General features: G+C 50.5%; 1 protein-coding gene across 1 annotated transcript; it reads left to right on the forward strand.

Annotated features, from left to right (window-relative positions):
* The first annotated feature begins 13,135 nt into the window (after nt 1-13,135).
* Nucleotides 13,136-17,186, forward strand: LOC136936596 (thiamine transporter 1-like). The gene is made up of 5 exons (XM_067230205.1): nt 13,136-13,303; nt 13,696-14,452; nt 16,258-16,450; nt 16,527-16,662; nt 17,025-17,186. The coding sequence occupies exons 1-5, from the start codon at nt 13,136-13,138 to the stop codon at nt 17,184-17,186; spliced, it is 1,416 nt and encodes a 471-aa protein (XP_067086306.1).
* Nucleotides 17,187-21,565: the final 4,379 nt, after the last annotated feature.

The raw sequence follows: 21,565 nt of genomic DNA on the forward strand, positions 1-21,565 counted from the left end.
CGCCTGATTCAACGGCGAATAAAAGCTGCATGCGGAGGCATTTTAAATCTGTTGCCCGGGCCCGGTCCTTTATCTGTCTTTATCAGTAGGGGCAGGTGCTGTCAGTGCCCCACACAAAGGTGACGGGCGCTAAGTACTTGTTAAGAGTTAGTGCTTCCTCCTGATCAATAAAAAAAGTATCTCTCGACAAGTTCGGGTTCCTCTTATCAGAAAATTGAGATTTTTATGGCGGCGGGGGTCAGATGTGAGGCAGGACTGTGAGACTTCAAAGCGGGGGGGGGGGGGGGGGGGGGGGGGGGGCGACTGTGGTGAGGGGGGGGGCTGTGGTGGGGGGGGCTGGGGTAGTGGGCAGTGGGTTGTCGTGTCTCTCTCAGGAAACAAGGCCTGGGTGAATACAAAACAGCAGAGGCCCCTGCAGAGCCTCACATGCTGACAGGAAGCTGGTAAATAAAGGGAGAAATGGGGGGGGGTTGGGGGCACAGAGCAAGGAGGTCAGCAAAGCCAGAGCTATTTTCTATGTTTCCAGTCTCTGGAAGAGCACACATCTGCAGGGGATTTGGTAATATGCATACCGGTTATCAGTCACCCCTCCAACCCAGCCAGATAAGCCCAGAGACCAGGTTCGTCTCATCTCTGCTCCATTCAGGCTCACCGGCATCTGGCCTCCAGCTGCCGATAGCCCCCAATCTCCATCCCCATCTCCCCTTCACCAGACCCCGACATGCCCGACCACGAGGCGCCCGCTCAACCAACCAGGGTGGAATACCAAGCGAATACGGTGTGTTTTCCCCATACGGGACAAAAAATTATGATAATGTGAAATATCACGTCACCGTAACCCGTGGAGACCAAGCGAGCTTGTCGCGGCGCGGTTGGAGACATCTAAAAGGTTTCTCAGTCCCCTGCAACCGAGTTGATGACGTCTGTGACATGCTGAAAGACGCACAACAAAGAGCTCCCCATCGAAACGGAGCTGAAGCATAGAGTGATACTGAACTGACAGAATTCTCAATAATCCGGAACATTCTCCGCACAGAACTCTCCATGAAAACCGGAGATGTGTCTTCTGAGGGGGATAATGAGGTGTTCTGCTAATGAGCTGAGTTTCACGTACGGAAGAGTACAGCGGGACAAAATGAGCATGTGAGGCAACACAGAAGTTGTAATGAGGCAACACGACAAGCTACGGCACAGCATGAAACATGTCATATATCATGGATGAAGCTTGGGCCTCAGCCTACCCAGGGGCACAATGCGTGGTTGTTAAAACCGCGGTGAGCCTTTAAACGCAGCGACGACTAGGCACCGGACTCTTTACTGGCATTCAAATGTGGAGTGGTGTAAACGACCGGCATCAAGCGTCGAGGAGATAATGGGCTGTCGAGAATCGCTGGTGCTCGTCCTCCGTCGAAGGGTAGTGGACACAGGCCAGGCAGTGGGATGTCGATCTTCATCCGCCTGTACGCCGTCCAAGTGAGCAGATTTATAATTACAGGGTGGAATGGACTGCTGCTACTAAATAAACGGCATCGGGCGGGCTGGTGTTTGGAGCCGCGTCCTTTCTCCTTTCATCTCGTCTCCTCGCCTTCCCTCCCCGTCTTTAACCTCTCCCCTCCTTCTCTGCCTTTCCCTCCTGTTCTCCTCTCCCCTCCCCTCCTTCTCTGCCTTTCCCTCCCGCTCTCCCCTCCCCTCCTCCCGCCCCACCTCGCCTATCTTCTCTTTGTCTCCTCCCCTCCTCTCCTCCCCCCACCTCTCTCTCTCTCTCCCCCCTCTCCTCCCCCCGCCTCTCTCTCCCTCCCCCCTCTCCTCCGAAGCCCGGCGGATCGCCCCCAGTAGCCAGCCTCACTCCGAGTCAGACGAGGGCCGGTCGGAATCTCCATTAGCCACTCTGACTCTCCCATAACCGTTCACCCCTGTATGATTAAAGCAACTCTCTCTCCTGCCTTCCCGACGATGGCTCTTTATGAGATGCCTCTAGCCTTGGAGGGGGGGCATTCTGCTGGGGGGAGGGGGGGGAGGGGGAGGGGGGGAGGTGAACCACCCTTTCGCTTTCCACCTCGCATTCCAGTTGGCGTGGCGATGCAAGGGCCACATGGAGGTATTCATCATTGTTATGATTGTGTGACAGAGGGGGTTCTCCTGCCCGGGGCACAGCCTTGTAAAAGCTCCTCGCAGCCAACAGGGCGCCTGTTACTCTGCTTTAATTGGCTGATTGGCGGCCAGGGAACGGCGGAGCTGTCAGGTGAATAGATGACCGGGAAGGTGGGAGGGCGGTCCCAGGGTGAGATGTGGCCTATTAAAGGTCTCGTCTCTGCTCATTGGCTGACGGCTCTCTGGTAAAGGGGTCTTTTCGGTACTCTCCATCTAATGTCTGCCTCTCTCCTCCCCTCTCCCCTCTCCTCCCCCTCCTCTCTCCTCTCATTGTCCCCTGAATGTACAGGAGGAAATTAACCACACAAAAGGGTCTGCATTTCTGCAGAGGTAAACACCAGCCAGTCATCACAGCAAGAGGATCCTAACTCCGCTCTTCGTCTTCAACAAACAAGTCCGCAACCGAAGTCCGCCTCTATGTGAAAGTCAACTTCCGAAAGGGGGTAATTACATTTCAGACAAGTGCTAATTCACCTAGCATACCTTGTTTGGTGGTGCTCTTGCCAAGGGCTCTTTTGTTTTCCCAGACACAACAATAATAGCTCAAAGACCATTACACCTGCAAATAATCATTTCCATGGCGGATGTTTTCAATCTGTCTTTTTATATTGCATAGGTTCTTTCCCCATTAGCGTGGCGAGACGGAGAGAGGAGAACCGAGAGAGGGGGGTAAACAGTCTATCTTCCTGTCTGGAGTCTCTGTGCTTCTGCTAGGCTGCAGGCTGCTCTTGTTTAATAAAAGGCAGATTAATGAAAGGAGGAGAGCCCTTGAGTCTGGACTGACTGATCCCTCCAGGAGATTGATATCAGAAAGGTCCTAGTCTCCCTCTTTTCTCCCCCTCTCTCTCTCTCTCTCTCTCTCTCTCTCTCTCATCTCTCTCTCTCTCTCGCTCTCATCATCGGGGTGTTTTTTTCTGTTTAGTCTGACGGCAGGCAAAACGGTAAACATCACATCCTTCTACAATGCTTAGCATCTCTAAAGACCACCCATTAACCTGAAGGATGTGAGGCGCACTTTTAATCAGCAGGACAGTGAACAGATGAGGAGACAGAGAGAGGTGAGAGAGAGAGAGATAGAGAGAGGGGAACTGTAGTGTGGTTACTGGGCCTCAGGGAGGAGTGACGAGTGAGAGAGAGAGAGAGAGAGAGAGAGAGAGAGAGAGAGAAAGAGAGAGAGAGAGAGAGAGAGAGGACGGTACAGTGGTGTAGTACAGGGGTCTCTGGGGGAAGTGAATCACTCGAACATCTCATGAACTCATGATCAAGTGAGTTGGGATTCTGAAGTGAAACCGTAGCAGTATCAACAGAACGAAAACTGTTGTGCAAAAGCAATAATTACTTTGAAGTTCATCTATTTTCCCGTCACCTTCGAAGACGTTTCGCTTGTGTGGTAAGGTTCAGGTCAGACCGAGAACTCCCCACAGGTCGTACGAGCTCTTCCAACAGCACATCTGCATCCGTGAAAGACGGAGCGCGTGAGCTATCGATTTCGCTCCAGATATCAGACGGGTGAATCCAAGGGGGGTCGTGATCCGTGGTGCGGAAGGACTCATCCGTGGAGGCCCTCCTGGGTCTCCCCCATCTCCAGCAGCGCTGATGACCCTCGGTAACCGGCTTAACGAGGGGACGGCTGACTGAGTCGACACGGAACCAGACCCTGGGACCCGCGGGGGGCAGGTGGGTCTGCAGGTTCTTTGTTCCTTTCAACGGCCCTGCGGGACCAGGGGCTCGCCCCGGTCAGTCAGACAGGAGAGGGAGAGAGAGGGGGGGGGTGGGGGGTGAGGAGAGAGGAGCGGAGCGGAGCCAGAGGTCAAGAAGGATAAGTGGAGAGGGAGAGAGGCAGGGGAAGAGGAGAGTGGAGAGGAGGAAAGTTAAACAATTAGAGGCGGAAGTCCTTCCAAGGCGGCGGCGTGCGGAGGCGACCTGGAACACGGAGAAGTCGGCCCCGAAATGACGCAGCCTCATCACAGAGGCAGCGACCGCGGCGAGCAGGAACGGGGCCGAACCTCGCGCTCGCTCCTGGGTTTTCCTGGTTGTCGTGGAAACGCCTCTTTCAGCCACCCCATGAGGAATCAATTATTCATTGCTTTGTGCCATTGCATATAATCATACCTCCGTACCCTCCTCACAGAGCACGGTGAATGTACTGTATACGGGTAAAAAAAAGAAAGTAGAGAAAAGAAATAAAGAAAAAAAAGAAAACATTGCTATGGAAACTATTTATGGATTTCCAATGCGAGGATGATGTGCAAGACTAATAAAAGCTGTACATAGACAAAATAGTATATGCCTATGAATCAATATTTTCTGCATTATCTGCCGTGGTACTTTTGTCATATGTCAGAGGTCCGGGGATTTCGGGAACATTAATTCAATTGTTATGACCGTGTGTGTGTGTTTGTGTGTGTGTGCGGGGTGCGTGCATGTGTGTGTGTCTGCGTGCGCATGTACGTGTGTTTACGAATGACAAACCGTGCGCAGGTTGGCTTCGACGCCAGCGTTCAAATCAATTAGGCTGCTGATCGAAACTCGGTTTCCCCAGGGCTGCGAAGCCTTGCGAGCTTTTCCAATACCCCCCCCACACAATGCTCTCTTCCGGAGCCACAATCAATTTGCGATCAAAGCGGTTTGAGAGGCAAAGGAGCAATTGTCTGAATCCTCGGGGGGGGGGGGGGAGGGGGGGGGAGGGGGGGGGAGAAGGTTCCAGAACCTCTGGTAGTCTGTCCTCCCACCCACAGGAGTCCCCAGGCATGCACTCTCTAGTCGAGGAGGATCGAGTGTTTGCATGGGAAAACTCTCCGATGGGTCTTTAGACGGCTTGTTTTAAAGAGCCGGAGATTACACACCGAGACGACTATCGGTGTCTGACTGGCAGTGCTCGTTCTCTACATCCGTGGGTGTCGATTGAACAGTGTTCGGGTTATCGACACGGAGAAGGGCTTTCGGGCATCTCAGCACGCATGCACCTCCCGGAATGGTCCGTTCACCGGCGCCCTCCCTCGACACCCCGGACCACTCGAGTTCCCACTTGACTTGAGCAAACCAGCGAGAGGAGCCACATTAACATCGGGGACTCTGCTGGGTAATGGCTGGTAGACACAGTCTAATTGTGTACATCTGCAGCTGCTTGGCTTTTCCTCGGCCTCCCCCGGGTCCCCAGACCAGGCAGCCGGGGGGCTGCCAGGCGACAGGGGGCTGGAGCCAGCCGGCAGGGGCTGGAGCCAGGGGCCGGGCTGGGAGCAGGAGGAGGAGAGAGAGGGGGGGGCTGGGGAACTGGCACTCCTGTGAGGGACTTTGTCTTTGACTCGACCTTGAAGGGTGAAACAGACGGAGGGGAGAGGGGGGATGAGGGGGGGGGGGGGGAGGGGGAGGAGAGAGATGCACAGCGGAGGAGAGCGAGGGGGTGGCGAAGGCGAAGGGGGTCAAGGAGTTAGGAGGCGATCCAAAACTTGGGCACGGCTAGAAAGAGAGAGAGGCAGAGAGAGCGTATGAGAGATTGGAGTAAAAAGAGAGAAAGACAAAAATAGAAGGAAAGAGAGAGAGAGAGAGAGAGAGAGAGAGAGAGAGACAGAGAGAGAGAGAAAGAGGGATGGTAAAGGGTGAGGGGTCAAGCCACCGAAAAAAAAAGTGAACAAAATAAAGTCCACGAAGGAGGAGATAGAGGGAGGGAAGGAAAGAGAGAGAAGGGGAGCGAGTGAGACAGAAAGAGAGAGATAAATGAGAGAGAGAGAGAGAGAGAGAGAGAGAGAGAGAGAGAGAGAGAGAGGGGGGGGGGGGGCTGGTGGGGGAGGAATCAGCTTGGGTAGGGGAGGGAGAAGGCGGTGGGGGGAAGGAGAGGGGCTGGGGGGGGAGGGAGGGAGGAATCCAAGGGGGTTCACGCTCTGAGAGCCTGGAAAGTTAGTTAACTGGCAAGCTGAAGAGATGGCAGAGATTGGGAGTTGGCATCTTCATGGCTCAGTTCCTGCCAACTTGGAGGAAGCGGACCCTCGCAGCGCGCAGCACAGGGGCACCGTTATACTCTGGGATTTAATCAGAGAGCCATAACACGAGTCCATAAACTTTTATGCAAGCGTCTCCTTTTATACACCTGAACAGCATTTTTTTTATTTTAGTACATTACTTACCAAAATGACCGGCATACATAGGCATAAAGTGAGAGATAGGGTAAGAGTTATGGTTGGGGTTAGCATAAATGTATTAGCAATAATATCATCACGCAAATTAAGATTGAGATTCGAAACATGCAGCATTGCATATATTAGTGTTTCAACAAGATTGCTTTATAGGGTGCTTCAGTCATCAGCTTCTGTCTGAAGGTGATTTAAATATGAATACATCCATAATTAAACTACATATGCTGTGAGCGTCTGCAGTAATGTTAATTAAGGATTGTCGAAAGATTTCCCCAAACACAAGCATGCAGAATGTTCGACACTGCATGAATTTGTAATCTTAGGCAGGGAAGTTTATACCTGGCAAATTATATAATTGTTGCCAAATGTAGTGCGTGTGCAAACAACTCAACCGGCATTATTAATTCTTTTACCTGAGAAAATTAATTTTCACAGGCTAACTCACAAGAGCGGAAAATTCCATCATATATCCCACAGCACCCTCATGTGTGGTGCTTCACTGGAAGTAAGGCTAGCCTCTCAAATGTATTATGAATGCTCTCATAGTCTTAATTGAAACTGAAACTGTTATGTTCCACTCGGATGGCTCACTAATAGCCCTGAATTCAGTGACCAGTCTTGTGAAGCAATTATAAGCCAAAAACCATACGGATCCGTTCTGACAGGAAGCTTAGCCAAGGAAGGGTAGAATACAGTTGAGTTGAGGAGAGGAGGGTAGAGGAGAGGAGAGGAGTGAATGTCTCGTAGTTCATCACAAGACGAGGTGAAGTGCTATTTTTAGACCTTAAGCTACCTTTAGTTTCCACACTGATCAAGAAGGATTGTGAGAACAGAGCAGCCGGCAGATTGGACGGTCCCTGTCCCTTCGGATCGTCACCCCCCCCCCCCCCCCCCTCCCCCCCCCCCATCTAAAACACGAATCAACACAACTCGATGAGTTTGAGCTCAGTGCTGGAGAGGGAGCTGGACAAAAAGGAGGACTGGTTCAGATTCATCATCTGTTGTCGTTTGATGTGCGAGGGATCCTAAATACAATCCCTAACTGTCAGTTGGCACAAGTCCAGATGGAGAGGGCTTGTAAATGCTGACCAGATCTGTCTGGAGCAAGCGTTAACGCATCTGTCAATGCAAATGCAGATATGGAGACGTACACCAGCTCACTAAGGTCATCGGGAAAGAAGTTGAGAAGGGCAATGTTTCTTTCCAGCGTATGATTATTAATGACTTTTAATTCCGCATTAATCCGCCCCGCGGCCCAATTTGACCTTAAGTGATTCGCTGCAGATTTCCTTTTCATTAAAATAATGAATTTGGAACTCAAACGCGGAGAGCCGCGTCTTTGTGGCCACGTTTGCACCATTGATCTCTCGCTCACACAACAGAGCTAAATGCCCCCCCCCCCCCCCCCCCCCCTCAATATGCATTAACAAAGGTTTAATGAGACATTTGCATTGAACGGAAAAAGGTGACGGCACGGTTCCTTGTGTTTGCCGGAGATTTCCTCGACCCGTTGCCGCTGTGTTTGGACTGCCTTATTAGCTGATGCGGTGGGAGGGGGAAACCGTGATGAACTTTGATCGCGTTGAAAAGGTCAGAAACTGATTGGCTCTGAGTGTGTTTGGTGCGAGCAGTCCTGCAAAAGTAATGCAAAGACGGAGAGCCAGTGACCTTATGCAGCGCCTCCCCCTCAATCTGAGGGGCTGGAGTCGAACAGAGCGGATTGATATGAAGAAGTCAGCGAAGAGAACTTGATCGGTTGATTAGAAGAAGCAGCCGGAAGCTCTCTCTTTATTGAGATGTTCGGAGGAACGAGGGCGAGTCTGGCGGAGAATCGAGTCTTCCAGTTTACGGTTCATCTCTCCCCTCCCTCCCTCCCTCCCTCCCAGATTTGCACCTTTCCACCCAGAAACTGAGAGAGAGAGAGAGAGAGAGAGAGAGAGAGAGAGAGAGAGAGAGAGAGAGGCGAGGTAAAGGAAGTGAGGGGGCAGCGGAGGAAAATCTCATGACGGCAGCCGTGAAACGACACACCGTGAGCCTCTGGAAGACGGCCCAGAGAAAGACCCAGAGACACGGAGGGATGCCTCAGCGGATCCGGGGTCACCTCAGCCTCCCCGCCCGCTCATCCCTCAGAGAGCCCTTCAACTATGACATCGTCACGACATTGACCTTGATTGATTGCAGCCGAGGCCCCTTGGCCATCCTAACGAGGCCCCTAACGAGTTTTAACGCGTGACTTCTAACAGATATGTTCTAAATGCCGTGAATATCAGCATATCAAATCTGTTTTCCGACTCATTTATCTATTTAGAGGGGTGTAAATGGCACTGGAGGAGGTTGATTGTTGGGAACTGTGCTGTAGTGATGTGTTGGTTGCTGGCTAGCTGAGGCTTGGGGCATTGGGGTGAGTGCACGATTATGGCGTAGTGGTGCCAAGACGACTGGAGGCCACATGCTGTGACATAATATCAATGTTTGGTGACATTTTGATTACACCGCTTTTTTTTCTTCTTAAAATCCCTTTAATGGTCTCCGGCCTTTTTATCTAACACAAATGAGACATTTTCCAAGAAAGCAATTAGCTTCCCTTTTCACAGAAACTAATTGGTTTGATTGTTGTTATTATCAAGTGTCTCTCCCCATGCCCGTTTCCTGATGTCGCCTTGCTTGGTACCAAATGTGTCAAAACGTTTGGCGTCCCTCGCACGAGCAATCCCACATCTCTGTGTTTTCAACAGAAACACCACCACAGAAGGGATGAGGGATGCGATTTGGACCCTCCCGTTGAGTGACAACTTAGCAGAGAGACAGGATATCACCGCTGTGATTCCTTTGTGTCAGTTAGTGCCCTATTAATCACTCGGCAATCTCTGCCGGCTTTCCGGTTATCGATCACGGAGGCTGTGCGCAGCTCTCGAGTCGCAACCCGACTCTTGCCGCGTGGCTTGTTCCAGAGACAAGGAGCCCTAAAGAGACTGATGACTGCCTTGAGTAAACCGGAGCCTCGGAAATCCTGAAGCTGAGCTATATGCTTCAGTCACAGTAAATGTTAACTGACCCTGTGGACCATCAAGCCAAATGTCAAAAGAGCTTAGCAGGAACCTTCTAGACTTCTGTGTCTGGTATATTCCTGGCTACCGCATGAACCAGTCTCTGGCACACTGCAAAGCCTACCCACAATGACAGTCCCCATTCAGAGGGAGATCAAGTATCCCAACGCAGATTCGAAAGCACGTGGGCCCAGCTAACTCGATGCGTGTTAAACTGTTATCTGCTTCGGAAATGTAATTGTGATGGTCATTGTCCAGATTAATTAGCGCTAGCAGATGGTATCGCAGTGTGGACAGCTGGCAGGGAACCGTCTGCTGCCTGTCACAGTCTTTTTCCTCAACACTTTTTACAAGTTTGTTGTCGCGCCTGTCACAATCGTCAGATATCTGTCATCTCCTTTCCACCAGGCAGGCCAGGTGGAAAGGAGATGCAGCGGGAGCTCTCTCTAGTGGTGGCGTCCGGCAGTGCGGTCGCAAAAGACTTGGCTTCGGGGCATTGGTAGAGTTGTTCTTCTCCTAGGTTTACTAAGCCTCTTTCATCCACCACTCTGTCAGGAGATCAATATTAGCCTCTTCAAGATGGATTGCCTCCTTCAGAGAGAATGTTATGTTGTTTTAACTCTTGGTTCGCATTCGTCGGCTGCGGTGAAGTATTCAGAGGTACCTACTTGTGTTGTTTTAGTGCTGGATCTGGGGTTGGCTAGGGTTCCTCTCGGGCATTCTGTGGTCTTCTGGCTAAAGTTAGATGCCAGATACGGGGAAACAATAAGACACTGGTTTACATCGGAAACAGGATTCACTTTGAGACAAGATGTCTGTTTTATAGTCCGCCTGGTTCGTTTAAATCCACCTTTCATTCGGTGCACAACCCTATTATAACAAGGTTGGATTCCCTAGCTACGTTGAGCTTTCACAGTTTTAAAAAGTGGGGAAACTGTTTGTGAATATCTTTTTTTTTTGGTTTGGTTTGGCTGCCAGGGCTTATCGGCATGCTTCAGTGAGGGTGTTGATAAGAAGGATGTGTGTGTGTCTCTGTGTATGTGTGTGTCTCTGTGTATGTGTGTGTGTGTGTGTGGGGGGGGGGGGGGGCAGCCAGCTCCTGTTCACACATGCTTATCTGGACCGCACCAATACCACCCTGTCACCCGCAGTTTGTTTCAAAGTCAATCCCTGGTCACCTGCGTGTGCATGTGTCCTGGTAGCAGGGGTGGGGGGGGGGCGGGGGGGGGGGGGGGGGGGGGGGGGCGGGCAGGTTTGGTACGTGCTGTGAAATCAGTGTGTGGGGGTGCAGGCTTGGTGTGTGATGCGGAGTCAGTGGGAGGGGGGTCTCAGTGCATTGGCTCCTTCATCAAACTCCTTGCTCCTTGTGACAACAGGAACCCAGCGTAGCAGGTGGATGTCGGTTCCCAGCAAGTGAGTCTTTCCACATGGCTGAATTGATAAAGGGATATTTAGGACCCCTCGCAGAGTTCGTTTTGCCCTCAGCCAGCATGTAGAAGGTTGTTTTGAAGGGAGGGGCGGGGGGGGGGGGGGGGGGACGGTTGTGGTGGAAATTTGGAATACAGTTATAATGTGTGTGTTTTATATATGAGGAATGTGTTTTAATGGAAGTCTAAAGTTGGTTAAGAAGCTTGATACAATGAATGTTGAAACAACTCCATTTGGTAGAGATGCCATTTGCAGTTTATGACACCTGGGGAGGATGAGACAGCTGGTCTGGAGACAATGTGGATTCAATTGTATTGTTATTGTGATCTGAGGGAGCAGTTTAAGATAGATGAACTGATCAAGCTGCTCTGATCCTTCCTGTTGCATGGGTGGGGTTAATTAAATACTTGTTTGAAGATGTCCACACAAAGGACAGTTGACCATTTGACTGGTGAACTCCTGTGGCTTTACTATCTACTGGTTTGGGGAGAGATGCCACATTAAAGAACTGTGGGACACTTGGTATGGAGTCAAACTGTCACTGAGCAGTGCTGACCAATCACAGAGTTCGCTACATTGATGGATTGACCATCAGAAGAACCATTTGATCTAAAGTTTATATAAGGCAGGGTTTTAGGGTTGTTCTTCATCACTCTTGCGAATGACCTGTGGCTAGCACCTCCTTCGTTATGACTGATCACAAAGTACTTTGTTAATTCTTAATTTGTACAAGCAAAATACATTTATTGAAACCGCCATCTCTTGACTATTCAAATCTACACAGTGCCACTAGAATTCTGACATTACAGGGGTACATTAGGGACAGTTGAACCTGTGTTCCAGACCGTGTCACCTGGCTGTGTGGTGTGCCAGTCCTGAGCCCCAGCCAGCAGGAGAAGTGGACATCTCCTGTCTTAGAGGTCTGTGTGGGTCTGGATGGGTTTGGGTCGGTCTGGCAGGGTATGGATGGACCTGGCTGGGTCAGGATGGGGTTGGCTGGGTATGGATGGGTCTGGCATGGTATGGATGGACCTGGCTGGGTCTGGATGGGTCTCGATAGGTCTGGCTGGGTTTGGGTCGGTCTGGCAGGGTATGGATGGACCTGACTGGGTCAGGATGGGGATGGCTGGGTATGGATGGACCTGGTTGGGTCTGGATGGGTCTGACTGGGTCTCGATAGGTCTGGATGGGTCCAGTTCCTGCTGTGCCAGTGTGATATTCCTCCTCCCTTCCAGTCACCTCACAAGCACACACCGTCTCCTGACAGACAGCCCTGCTGGGATACAGGAGGACCAGACACACAGTCTCACACTGGTTCTAATAAAAACCCATCTGACAGGAGGGATTTCACAGTTCTCCAAACTCGCTTTGCTGCCCAAAAAGACCTGCTTTTGTGCTGAAATACTTCCCGTTGATTATGGCGCAGTGAGCTATCATTTAGGGTTGCATTTACAGTAAAGCCTGAAATGTGTCTAACCTATACAGTGGATGATGGGGATTTAATGGTTGGCTATTTGGAGAGGCATGGTGTGTGTGCGTGAGAGGGAGCGTGTGTGGTGTATGTACTGTGTGTGTGTGTGTGAGAGAGAGTGTATGTGTGAGAGAGAAGGCATGTACAGTACCAGTCAAAAGTTTGGACACATTTTCCCATTCGTGTGTGTGTGTGTGTGTGTAGGTGTGGGAGTTCAAAGAGGTTTCGGGCCGAGAGAGAATAGGATATTGATTTATTTGGATTTTTTTGGTATCCTACATGATTTAGGTGCTCTTCGCCTTCAGGTTCCGAGGGAAGTGTCATAACATGAGGCAGCACCTTCACTGGACACCTGAGGATCAGTATAAATATATACAAACCCACAATGTGTTTGTTTTGATAAACGTGTCGGCCACAGTTCAGCGGTTGAGCATTTTTACTGCAGATTAAAATGTCACAGGTTCAGTTCCCCCCCGCTATATGTTGCTTCGGGTAAAAGCTAAATGAACACGTTATTGTGCTTTCAGGCTGATATTCTGGAGTCTGTTTGGAGAGACTGAACGTGTTTCGCAGGAGACTCCCTCGACCTCGCAGTTTCCACCGTCAGCTCGGCTTCGCACCCAATAAGCGAGTCTTCTTCCCCATGAAGGAAGTGAGGGATGTGTTTATTAAATCTCTCTCTTGGGGACACGGCTTCTCGTTCTTCATCCCAACGTTTTCCCTTTCACAGTCGAGCGGTGTCGCCGTCCCACCGAGCAGACGTCGGAGAGAAACGAAAGACAAACAGGTGACTTTGCAGTCCCGCTAACCTTGGGCTTATCTGCACCTTGCAGATTACACAGCCTAGGTGAGTTGCTGGTTTACCCCGAGAGCACGGCGAGGTCTCTCTGGGGAACGACGGCGAGATGACAGGCTTCTGCTGGAGCTCGGTGTGCGGGCCCCGGCGCGGAGGAGGCTGGGCGGGCCCCACGGCGCTGCTCTGCGTCTACGGGTTCAGCTCCATGCTGAGGCCCACGGAGCCGTTCCTCACCGCGTTCCTCATCGGGCCGTACAAGAATCTGACCGTCCATCAGGTAGGGAACTCTGCCGGGATGCGTGGGTGGGTGTGTGTGTGTGTGTGTGTGTGGGTGCGTGCGTGTGTGACAAAAACAGACCCGGCATCTGCCTGTCAGTCTTCTAATAGTTCAGTCAATTCAATTACCTAAACATCGACACCCCATGCACCATACTGTCGTGTTTGTTTCACGCATGATTTGTAAAGCGTCATTAGTAAGAAAATGTGGCCTCTAATTTCAAATTAACCTCCTGTTAATAATCGGGGGGGAAGGTTTCTTTCGGTGCTTAGAGCATTTGACTGCAAATCACAAGGGACAAATTTCCCCCGTGTCGTGTCGCTTTGGAAAAAAAAGCGACAGCTAACCAAATCCGTCGTTGTTATTTTCCGTGCTGTGGATTCCGACCGAAGGTGACCGAGCAGGTCCTCCCAGTGTGGGCCTACTCCAGCCTCCTCCTCCTCATCCCCGTGTTCCTACTCACCGACCCCCTGAGATACAAGCCTGTGATCGTCCTCCAGGCTCTGAGCAACGTGCTCACCGTCCTCCTCCTCCTCTTCTGCACGGGTGTCTCCTCTGCCCAGGGCGCCCTCTTCGTCTACAGCCTCGCCACGGCGGCCGACGTGGCCTACTTCTCCTACATCTACACCGTGGTGCACCCCGGGCGCTACCAGCGGGTGACGAGCTACGCCCGCGCCGCCGTCCTGCTGGGGTACGCGGCCGGGGCGGCCCTGGGACAGCTCCTGGTGTCCCTGTGGGGGGTGGCCCTCTACTGGCTCGCCGTGACCACCCTCGTGTCGCTCTGCCTGGCGCTCTCCGCCTCCTTCCTCCTGCCCATGCCCGGGAAGAGCCTGTTCCGGAGGGAGACCCTGGCGGACGGAGGTCCGGGCGACGACGGGCCGCGGGAGCCCGAGGGACGGGGGGTGTCCTGGGGCGGGAGGGCCGGGAGGGCCGGGCGGGAGGTGGCGGCTGCCGTGAGGAGGCTGTGGAGGGACTGTAGGGAGTGCTACTCGTCCGTGGCGGTGCGGTTCTTCTGCGTGTGGGTGGCCGCGGGCAGGTGTGGCTTCTATCAGGTCTCCAGCTACGTGCAGCTGCTCTGGGAGGCCAAACAGCCCAGAGACAACTTCACCGCCTACAACGGAGGGGTGGACGCCTTCGCCACACTGTCAGGTAACTAGCTGTACCTTCGCCACGCCGTCAGGTAACTAGCTGTACCTTCGCCACGCTGTCAGGTAACTAGCTGTACCTTCGCCACACTGTCAGGTAACTAGCTGTACCTTTGCCACGCTGTCAGGTAACCAGCTGTATCCCCCTGCAGGGCGACCTAGGGGGGGATACAGCTGTACTATAGGGATACTTGGGTGGGGCTGTGGGGACAGTGGGGGACTGTCAGCTACTATTTGAATTGAGGGGGAGGGAGTGGGGGCTGGAAGGCCCATAAAAGTTAAGGAACCCTCTATAAGTGAGAAAAATCGAACTTGGGAGGTCTGATGTAATACACACTTCACCCCTTGAGCACTGCTCCCCAAGGCCTCAAACTCACCTTCCTGGTTTGAACACATCATTTCAGTTTGATTCTCCAATGGCAATTGGATGAAGATTCATTTAGACCAGGGAACAGCCCTATTTCTTGACAATAACAACCACTCTGCTAAAACTATTCCGTAAAGCCCTTTGCAAAGGGTAAACAATGAGTAGCACATGAATTAGTCTGTATAATTACAATCTCCCTTCTCCAAATGAACCCGCCCAGTGGGAAACCATCCACAGACTTCTCTCCATTGATTCTAAAGCAGAAACATTTCCTGTATTCCCAGGAAACCGCTAGCAATTACTCTGTGTGAATAGCATCCTGCTGTGTCCTTCAGGTGCAAAAGTTCCCTTCCGATATAGATTAAATTCAAGGCAATGTTTGCATTATTTTTAATTTTTCGTCTATTTCACATTTTATATTTCCCTCAGGAATTGAGTTATGCAAAAGTACCTTGCCTGCAGTCAGTAACAACAATTTAGATGTAGGAGGGTTTATTATAGAGATCAAACGACAGTGGAGATGTGTTGTTGATATGTGTTATAGTGCACAAACAGCCATTTCTTATTCGGTCATTACCCGGAATGACCAAAACATCAGACCATCGTGAACCCAAAAATGTAAATCGCTTCGCATTTAAATAAGGAACTCATCCTTCTTTCCATTTGCAGCGATTTCCCTTCGCTTAGCAAGGGTTAGGGCAGGGTCTTGAATAATTACCAGGAATGTGTTCTCGCGTGTTTAATTTCAATTCACATAATTATCGCGCCCTCGCGGAGGGATTAGCTTCCATGCTGGGCTATTAGCCCACCGCTCCTTCTGACCCTGTGCCGGTGTCTGTCCATCTGTCCTGCGGAACGACATCATTTCCATTAGGCTCATCCCTCTCAACAAGCCTGCATACGCTGATTAAATACAGCCCTAATACGGAGAGTGGATGGTGGTGCTTATGCCACGCTATTAGTATTGATCTACTGGGGCGGAATAAAGTGATGAAATGTCTGCTTTAAGTGAAATGATTAAAACAGGGTGGGTTATCAGTCATTATTAGACTGGGGGAGGGGAGATGACTCCATGTCCCTCTGTTATTAGAGCTGAATGTCTCAAAAAGTTATTAACTTAGCCAATTACCTGGCCCCCTCTTGGCTGAAATGAAAATGTAGGCCTATATCCATGTATCAATAAATTACTCATATATACCCTACCGATCTTTAAAATGTGTACTGCAACTGTATGATTTGTCATCGCTGCCTCAGTAGAAACTTAGTAACGCCACACACACACACACACACACACACAGGTGGGAGACACACATACAGACACACACACACACATGCCCAGGTGCCACACACACATTCATAAACACACCCAGGTGCCACACACCTATCCACGCACAAACACCCGGTTGCCACACGCACACACCCAGGTGTGATCTGTGTTCCAGGGGCGGCAGCCTCCGTAGCAGTGGGCCACGTGGCGCTGGACTGGTCCGTGTGGGGGGAGCTGTTCCTGGGGGTGTTCACCGCCCTGCTCGCCGGAGCGCTCTACCTGATGGAGCTCACGCGCAGCATCTGGGTCTGCTACGGCTGCTACGCCCTCTTCAAGACCGTCTACATGCTGGTCATCACCGTGTGCACGTAAGAGAGAGAGGGGGGGGGGGGGGTGCGTTGTGTCCTTGGTGCAGAGTCAGAACAGTGACCTGGGCCATCTTAGTTTTCAGATCGCCCGTAACTTGAGCCGGGAGCGCTACGCCCTGGTTTTCGGGCTCAACTTCTTCATGGGCACGGCCTTGCAGAGTCTCCTCACGGCCATAGTGGTCAGCAGTCTGCGGATGGCCATCACCACACAGGTAGGGAGCGGATTCGAAATTTAGCAATAGGTTATTATGTGTATTTAGGGTTTAGTATATTGTATTATTTATATTTATCTGTATATTTAGGAGGTTTACTCATTTAAGCTTAGCATAGATGTAATTTATGTTCGGTGTACTTATTTGATTTGTTATGCCAGGTGCTTGCGTTGTCTTGTCTTAAGAATGTCAGTGCCCAGTCTGACCTTGTGTTGTTCTGTGCATCTGACAATAAAACACTTGAACTTGGACCTGAACTTGAAATGTGGGAAAACATTCACGGGCCCATACCTTCCCTTCCACGCCCGCCTGCTAACTCGATCGTTTCTCCACCCCTCTCTTCTCTCTCTCTCTCCCCCCAGTTTGTAGTTTACGCCTCCTACTTTGCCGCCATCTCCGTCCTGTTCCTGCTCCGCGGGGTGTACACCGTGCTGAGGGTCAGACACAGGCCCGGGGGGAGCTCCAGCCCAGCGGATCGGCAGTCCGAGACCAGCCCTGACGTCACGGAAGTCCCCCATACGTGAGAGCGGGGCACGTGTCGCTGGCCTGTGGTCTGAGCTGTCAGCCCTCCTTTCGGGCTGGAGTGTGTTGGTGTCCCTGCTCTTGGGAACGGCAGGTTCTGTCCCGGCGGTGTGGTAAAGAATCTTGAATGCAGTGTCTCCATGCGGCCACTAGATGGAAGTATAACCACACCTTCACTTCCCAGAAAAGAGATTCTCTCAACTCGAGCTGTCAACCGCAACCTCACACTGTGCCTTACGACTACATGAGAAAGTGGTGTCTGAATGTAATATTTCTATGTCATATAACCATAATATATATATATATATATAGCCAATAACTAATATACTAGGTTTGTGTTGTGTTGTGACTGTGTCATGAATAAACATGGTCAGCATTTTTGGCTTCAACATTTGAGGAGATGGATGTGTTGCAATGTTATATATAATCCCAATCCCACCAGGTCTTGTTCTTGTACTACACTACATAGCTACTGCAGGACAGGAAAACCACAAGTAACAGTCCTTTAAATGGTTCATCTGAAAGTCAATCTACATTTGCAGCTCTTTCAAAATCTTCCTAAAGGGTTTAAGGGCACAGTGTATAGAGTATTTCTGAAAAAATCTACTTTTCAAGCTAGCCATTCTTACTTTGCTCCCACCCAAAAAAATATTGGTTCTTCTAATAAATACATACGTTAGATAGGTTGATTAACATGCATGTAGACAACAACCAGGGCATAAACATCTGTTTACCTCCCGGGGTTTTGAGTTCCTGTTCTGGAAGCTTCCGATTCCATTACCGTCTCACCACAGACAGGACCAGCCATCACTGTACAAGACAACTCACTGACCTCAAACCTCAAACAATGGGGGGCTTTAATACAGTTCCATTCATCAGAAATGCAAAGAAGCATGGCAAATGAATGCACGGTCATTCCTGACCTATAATTCCTAATTCATTTTGGCAGCAATGAATTCATCCAGGGCTGTGGATTGAATACATTGAACGAAATAAACGCTTCGCAACGACACCTGGATCTCAGAGGAAGGCGAGTCAACTGTTTATGTTTGCTAATGATTATATATTGGATACCTATGAATTTTCAAATGTTTATCAAAGGGACTGGCTAAGAGAGCGGTTTGGCACATTATCAGCGGTATACAAGCTGAACCTGTACGTGTCTTTTCCCAGGGTTCGAATTACGGGGGGGCTTGGGGGGGTTTGACCCCCCTAATTAAGACTTGGACCCCCCCCCAAAAGAGGTAAAAACAACAGGTCGGGGGGGTCGATACACTTCTATATCGTTCTTACCTGTAATCGTAAATATGACTTTACGCCCTGGAGAAGAAGTTGACCCCCCCGATTATCATTGGATAATTTGCACTCTGCTTTTCCAACATCATTATCTATGACGTCAACAAGCATCCTCTCCCTTTTTATCTCCAACGACAGTTTCTGTCACTCTCCAGCTTTCCTTGTCACGTACAAACGGAGTCATTAATCATTCTTCCGAATGATTTTGCACTATTTGAATGAGATTACATTTGAGGAAACATCTTAAAATGGAGCTGAAAACCCACATCAAAACCTATCTGGGTGAAATCAACAGAATGTCTCGGAAGAGAACCCAGTATTTGACATTTCATTCATTGAGCAGACGTTTTCTCCAAAGCGACGTACAAATAGTGCCCGTAGAAAGTAAAGCAGAAGATCAAGAGGTCAAAAAATGCTCATTTATAACAGTACATCGATGGTCAGAGTCAAGGAAACGTGTGTATTTACGAACCACATAGCAAAGTAGCCACATCTCAGCTACCAGTATCATGCTGAATCTCATGTCCCCACCGGCTCCATAAGAGGAATCGTATACCCATGCGTACACTATATATAATACACTTAATGCAAAGGAACAAAACCATTAATACATGGCCCACTCCTTACAGGCACAGAGGCATTCCCCTGGACACACACACAGTCTCTAAAATCAATATTTGGGAGATCAGATACAGAAAGCCCATATTAGGGATATCCTGGCGTGATAGGGACTTCAGAGAGGACCACTCCCCCCGGTCTGGGTGACTTGAGTGTGGGTACACTGTGTGCTGTTTCCACCTCCCCCCCGGAGCCCGCAAACCGTGACGCTCCAGGGGTTTTCCCTCACCTCCCTGCATCCGTTCGTGTCATTACACACCGAGAAGCCCGCTCGACGACTCTGACCAGTATCGATCCACCCCCCACACAACACACTAACTCACTGATGGATTGCAGGCGTCCGTGCTTGGTTGTGTCTAATGTCAGGGTGCAAGCTGGTGACACCATGGTTGTCGAGGCTGGTGCATGGCGAGTGGTTGGTAATTGACCTTGTCAGTTGGGGGCAACTGTGGGAAGAGGGAGATACGGAGCTCGAACACGTTTTATGTTCACGACAGCCTTGTCAAGAGATGTCTGACCGTCTAATTATTTGCACTCCTTAACTTTGTTTTTGCTTGGTTGATGAGAGACACAAAACGAATAGTAGCAAAAAGTCCAAATGTTCTGTCATTTTGTATACATTTTGAATGCCCAATGTTACAAATGTTTTTCCCTGTGTTTTTAACATACACGTCTCTTGTCGTGTATGTTTGTCTACATTTACTGGCACCAGTATTTTTTATTTTTTTTTTGCTCCATTTATTTGAGGGATATTTTGCATCAAGATATATTTTGATGTTATGATGTCATGTTTGATGTCATGTTTAAACACCTCTGGGCAAGAGAGGGAGGATACACTACTGAAGAGAAACACCATTACAGGTGTGACTCTAGAGATCGCTCTGAAAAGAAAGAGAGAGAGAGAGAGAGAGAGAGAGAGAGAGAGAGAGAGAGAGAGAGAGAGAGAGAAGAGAGAGAGAAAATCCCCATCCAACTCTGATTAAAAAGCACACAGCGCCGCTGAAGACCAATCAGATAACAGCAGATTGAGTCATCAGCCTGAGTGGTGACCAGCTCGTCTGGTCTGAAAGCTTTACCCTCACTGGCGGACTGGCGGATCTAAAGTTAGACATGCCGACTCATTCGCCCTCTATCTATAGATCTCTAAGACCCAACAGGAGACGGATTTGATGACTCCTCGATCGTGAGGACGAGTTGACACACCAAAGGCAGGGTCAAATGTGTGGTGCTTGTGTAAAAGAGTAAAAAACAACGACGTCAAGGACCTGGTGTACCATCCCTGGCCATCCCAGTCAAGGCCCAGCGGATTAGCCGAGTAGCCATAGCAAACACGCTGATGTGAAGATGCATGTGCGGCCATGTTTGACCGCTCTGCTGCCGATGCCTGCGTTGCTGTGCATTGTCTAGCAGCGCAGAGGCAGTCCCAGGGATGGAAGGAGGACGAGAGGAGAGACAAGTGCCATTGCAACAAACAGAGGTCATGTATGAGGGGGAGAGAGAGAGAGAGGGGGAGAGAGAGAGAGAGAGAGAGAGAGAGAGAGAGAGAGAGAGAGAGAGAGAGAGAGAGAGAGGAAGTCAGAGAGAATAAGAGAGAGCGAGAGAGAGGCTGAGAGAACGTTGGAATAGAAGCCGAGATGTAATCATCTAGCATCCTCATATCCAGGCCGCCCCATTACACTCTGCAGAGAAGGAAGAAAAACAAACAACCGACAGCCACTGTTGCCAGGCAGAGTTTAAAAGGTGGTGAGTCATTTCCAGCAGGGAGATCGAGAGAAATCTCACAGGGGGACTGCAGGGCGGATGGTGACGGCTTCACGATGCATCAGCTAACTCCTCTCACCGAAACCCAACGGGTCCTTCGAGCCTCACGTGACTTCCTCTTTGCAGGACTGACGGTCTGCCATGCGTGCAATTGCTCTGGCTTCCTGTGGCGTGGGAGGAGGTTTGGGAGGGAGAGAGGGAAGTCATTAAGGAGGGAGAGAGAGGGGGGTGATGATGGTCTTATTCATGGCAGGCAGAAATTGTCATAATGACTTCCGGTTCTGATTTCCTGATGTTTCCGACATGACACAGTGGTGACGAAGGTGCTTTTTTAGAGCAAAGCGTACGAGCCGTGGTGTCGTGGCTCCCGCGTGTTTCTCAGCCCACTGCATGCTGAGAACTCTACACCTCCACCAACCTGACTGGAGCCCACTGCATGCTGGGAACTCTACACCTCCACCAACCTGACTGGAGCCCACTGCATGCTGGGAACTCTACACCTCCACCAACCTGACTGGAGCCCACTGCATGCTGGGAACTCTACACCTCCACCAACCTGACTGGAGCCCACTGCATGCTGGGAACTCTACACCTCCACCAACCTGACTGGAGCCCACTGCATGCTGGGAACTCTACACCTCCACCAACCTGACTGGAGCCCACTGCATGCTGGGAACTCTACACCTCCACCAACCTGACTGGAACC

The sequence above is a fragment of the Osmerus mordax genome, chromosome 27, assembly GCF_038355195.1.
Source record: "Osmerus mordax isolate fOsmMor3 chromosome 27, fOsmMor3.pri, whole genome shotgun sequence".
NCBI lineage: Eukaryota > Metazoa > Chordata > Actinopteri > Osmeriformes > Osmeridae > Osmerus > Osmerus mordax.

Excerpts from the sequence above, each read along its gene's own strand:
- LOC136936596 (XM_067230205.1), top strand. The coding sequence starts at position 13,136 with ATGACAGGCTTCTGCTGGAGCTCGGTGTGCGGGCCCCGGCGCGGAGGA. Across the intron at positions 14,453-16,257 it reads CGCCTTCGCCACACTGTCAG|GGGCGGCAGCCTCCGTAGCA; the intron begins GTAACTAGCTGT and ends TCTGTGTTCCAG. Across the intron at positions 16,663-17,024 it reads GGATGGCCATCACCACACAG|TTTGTAGTTTACGCCTCCTA; the intron begins GTAGGGAGCGGA and ends CTCTCCCCCCAG.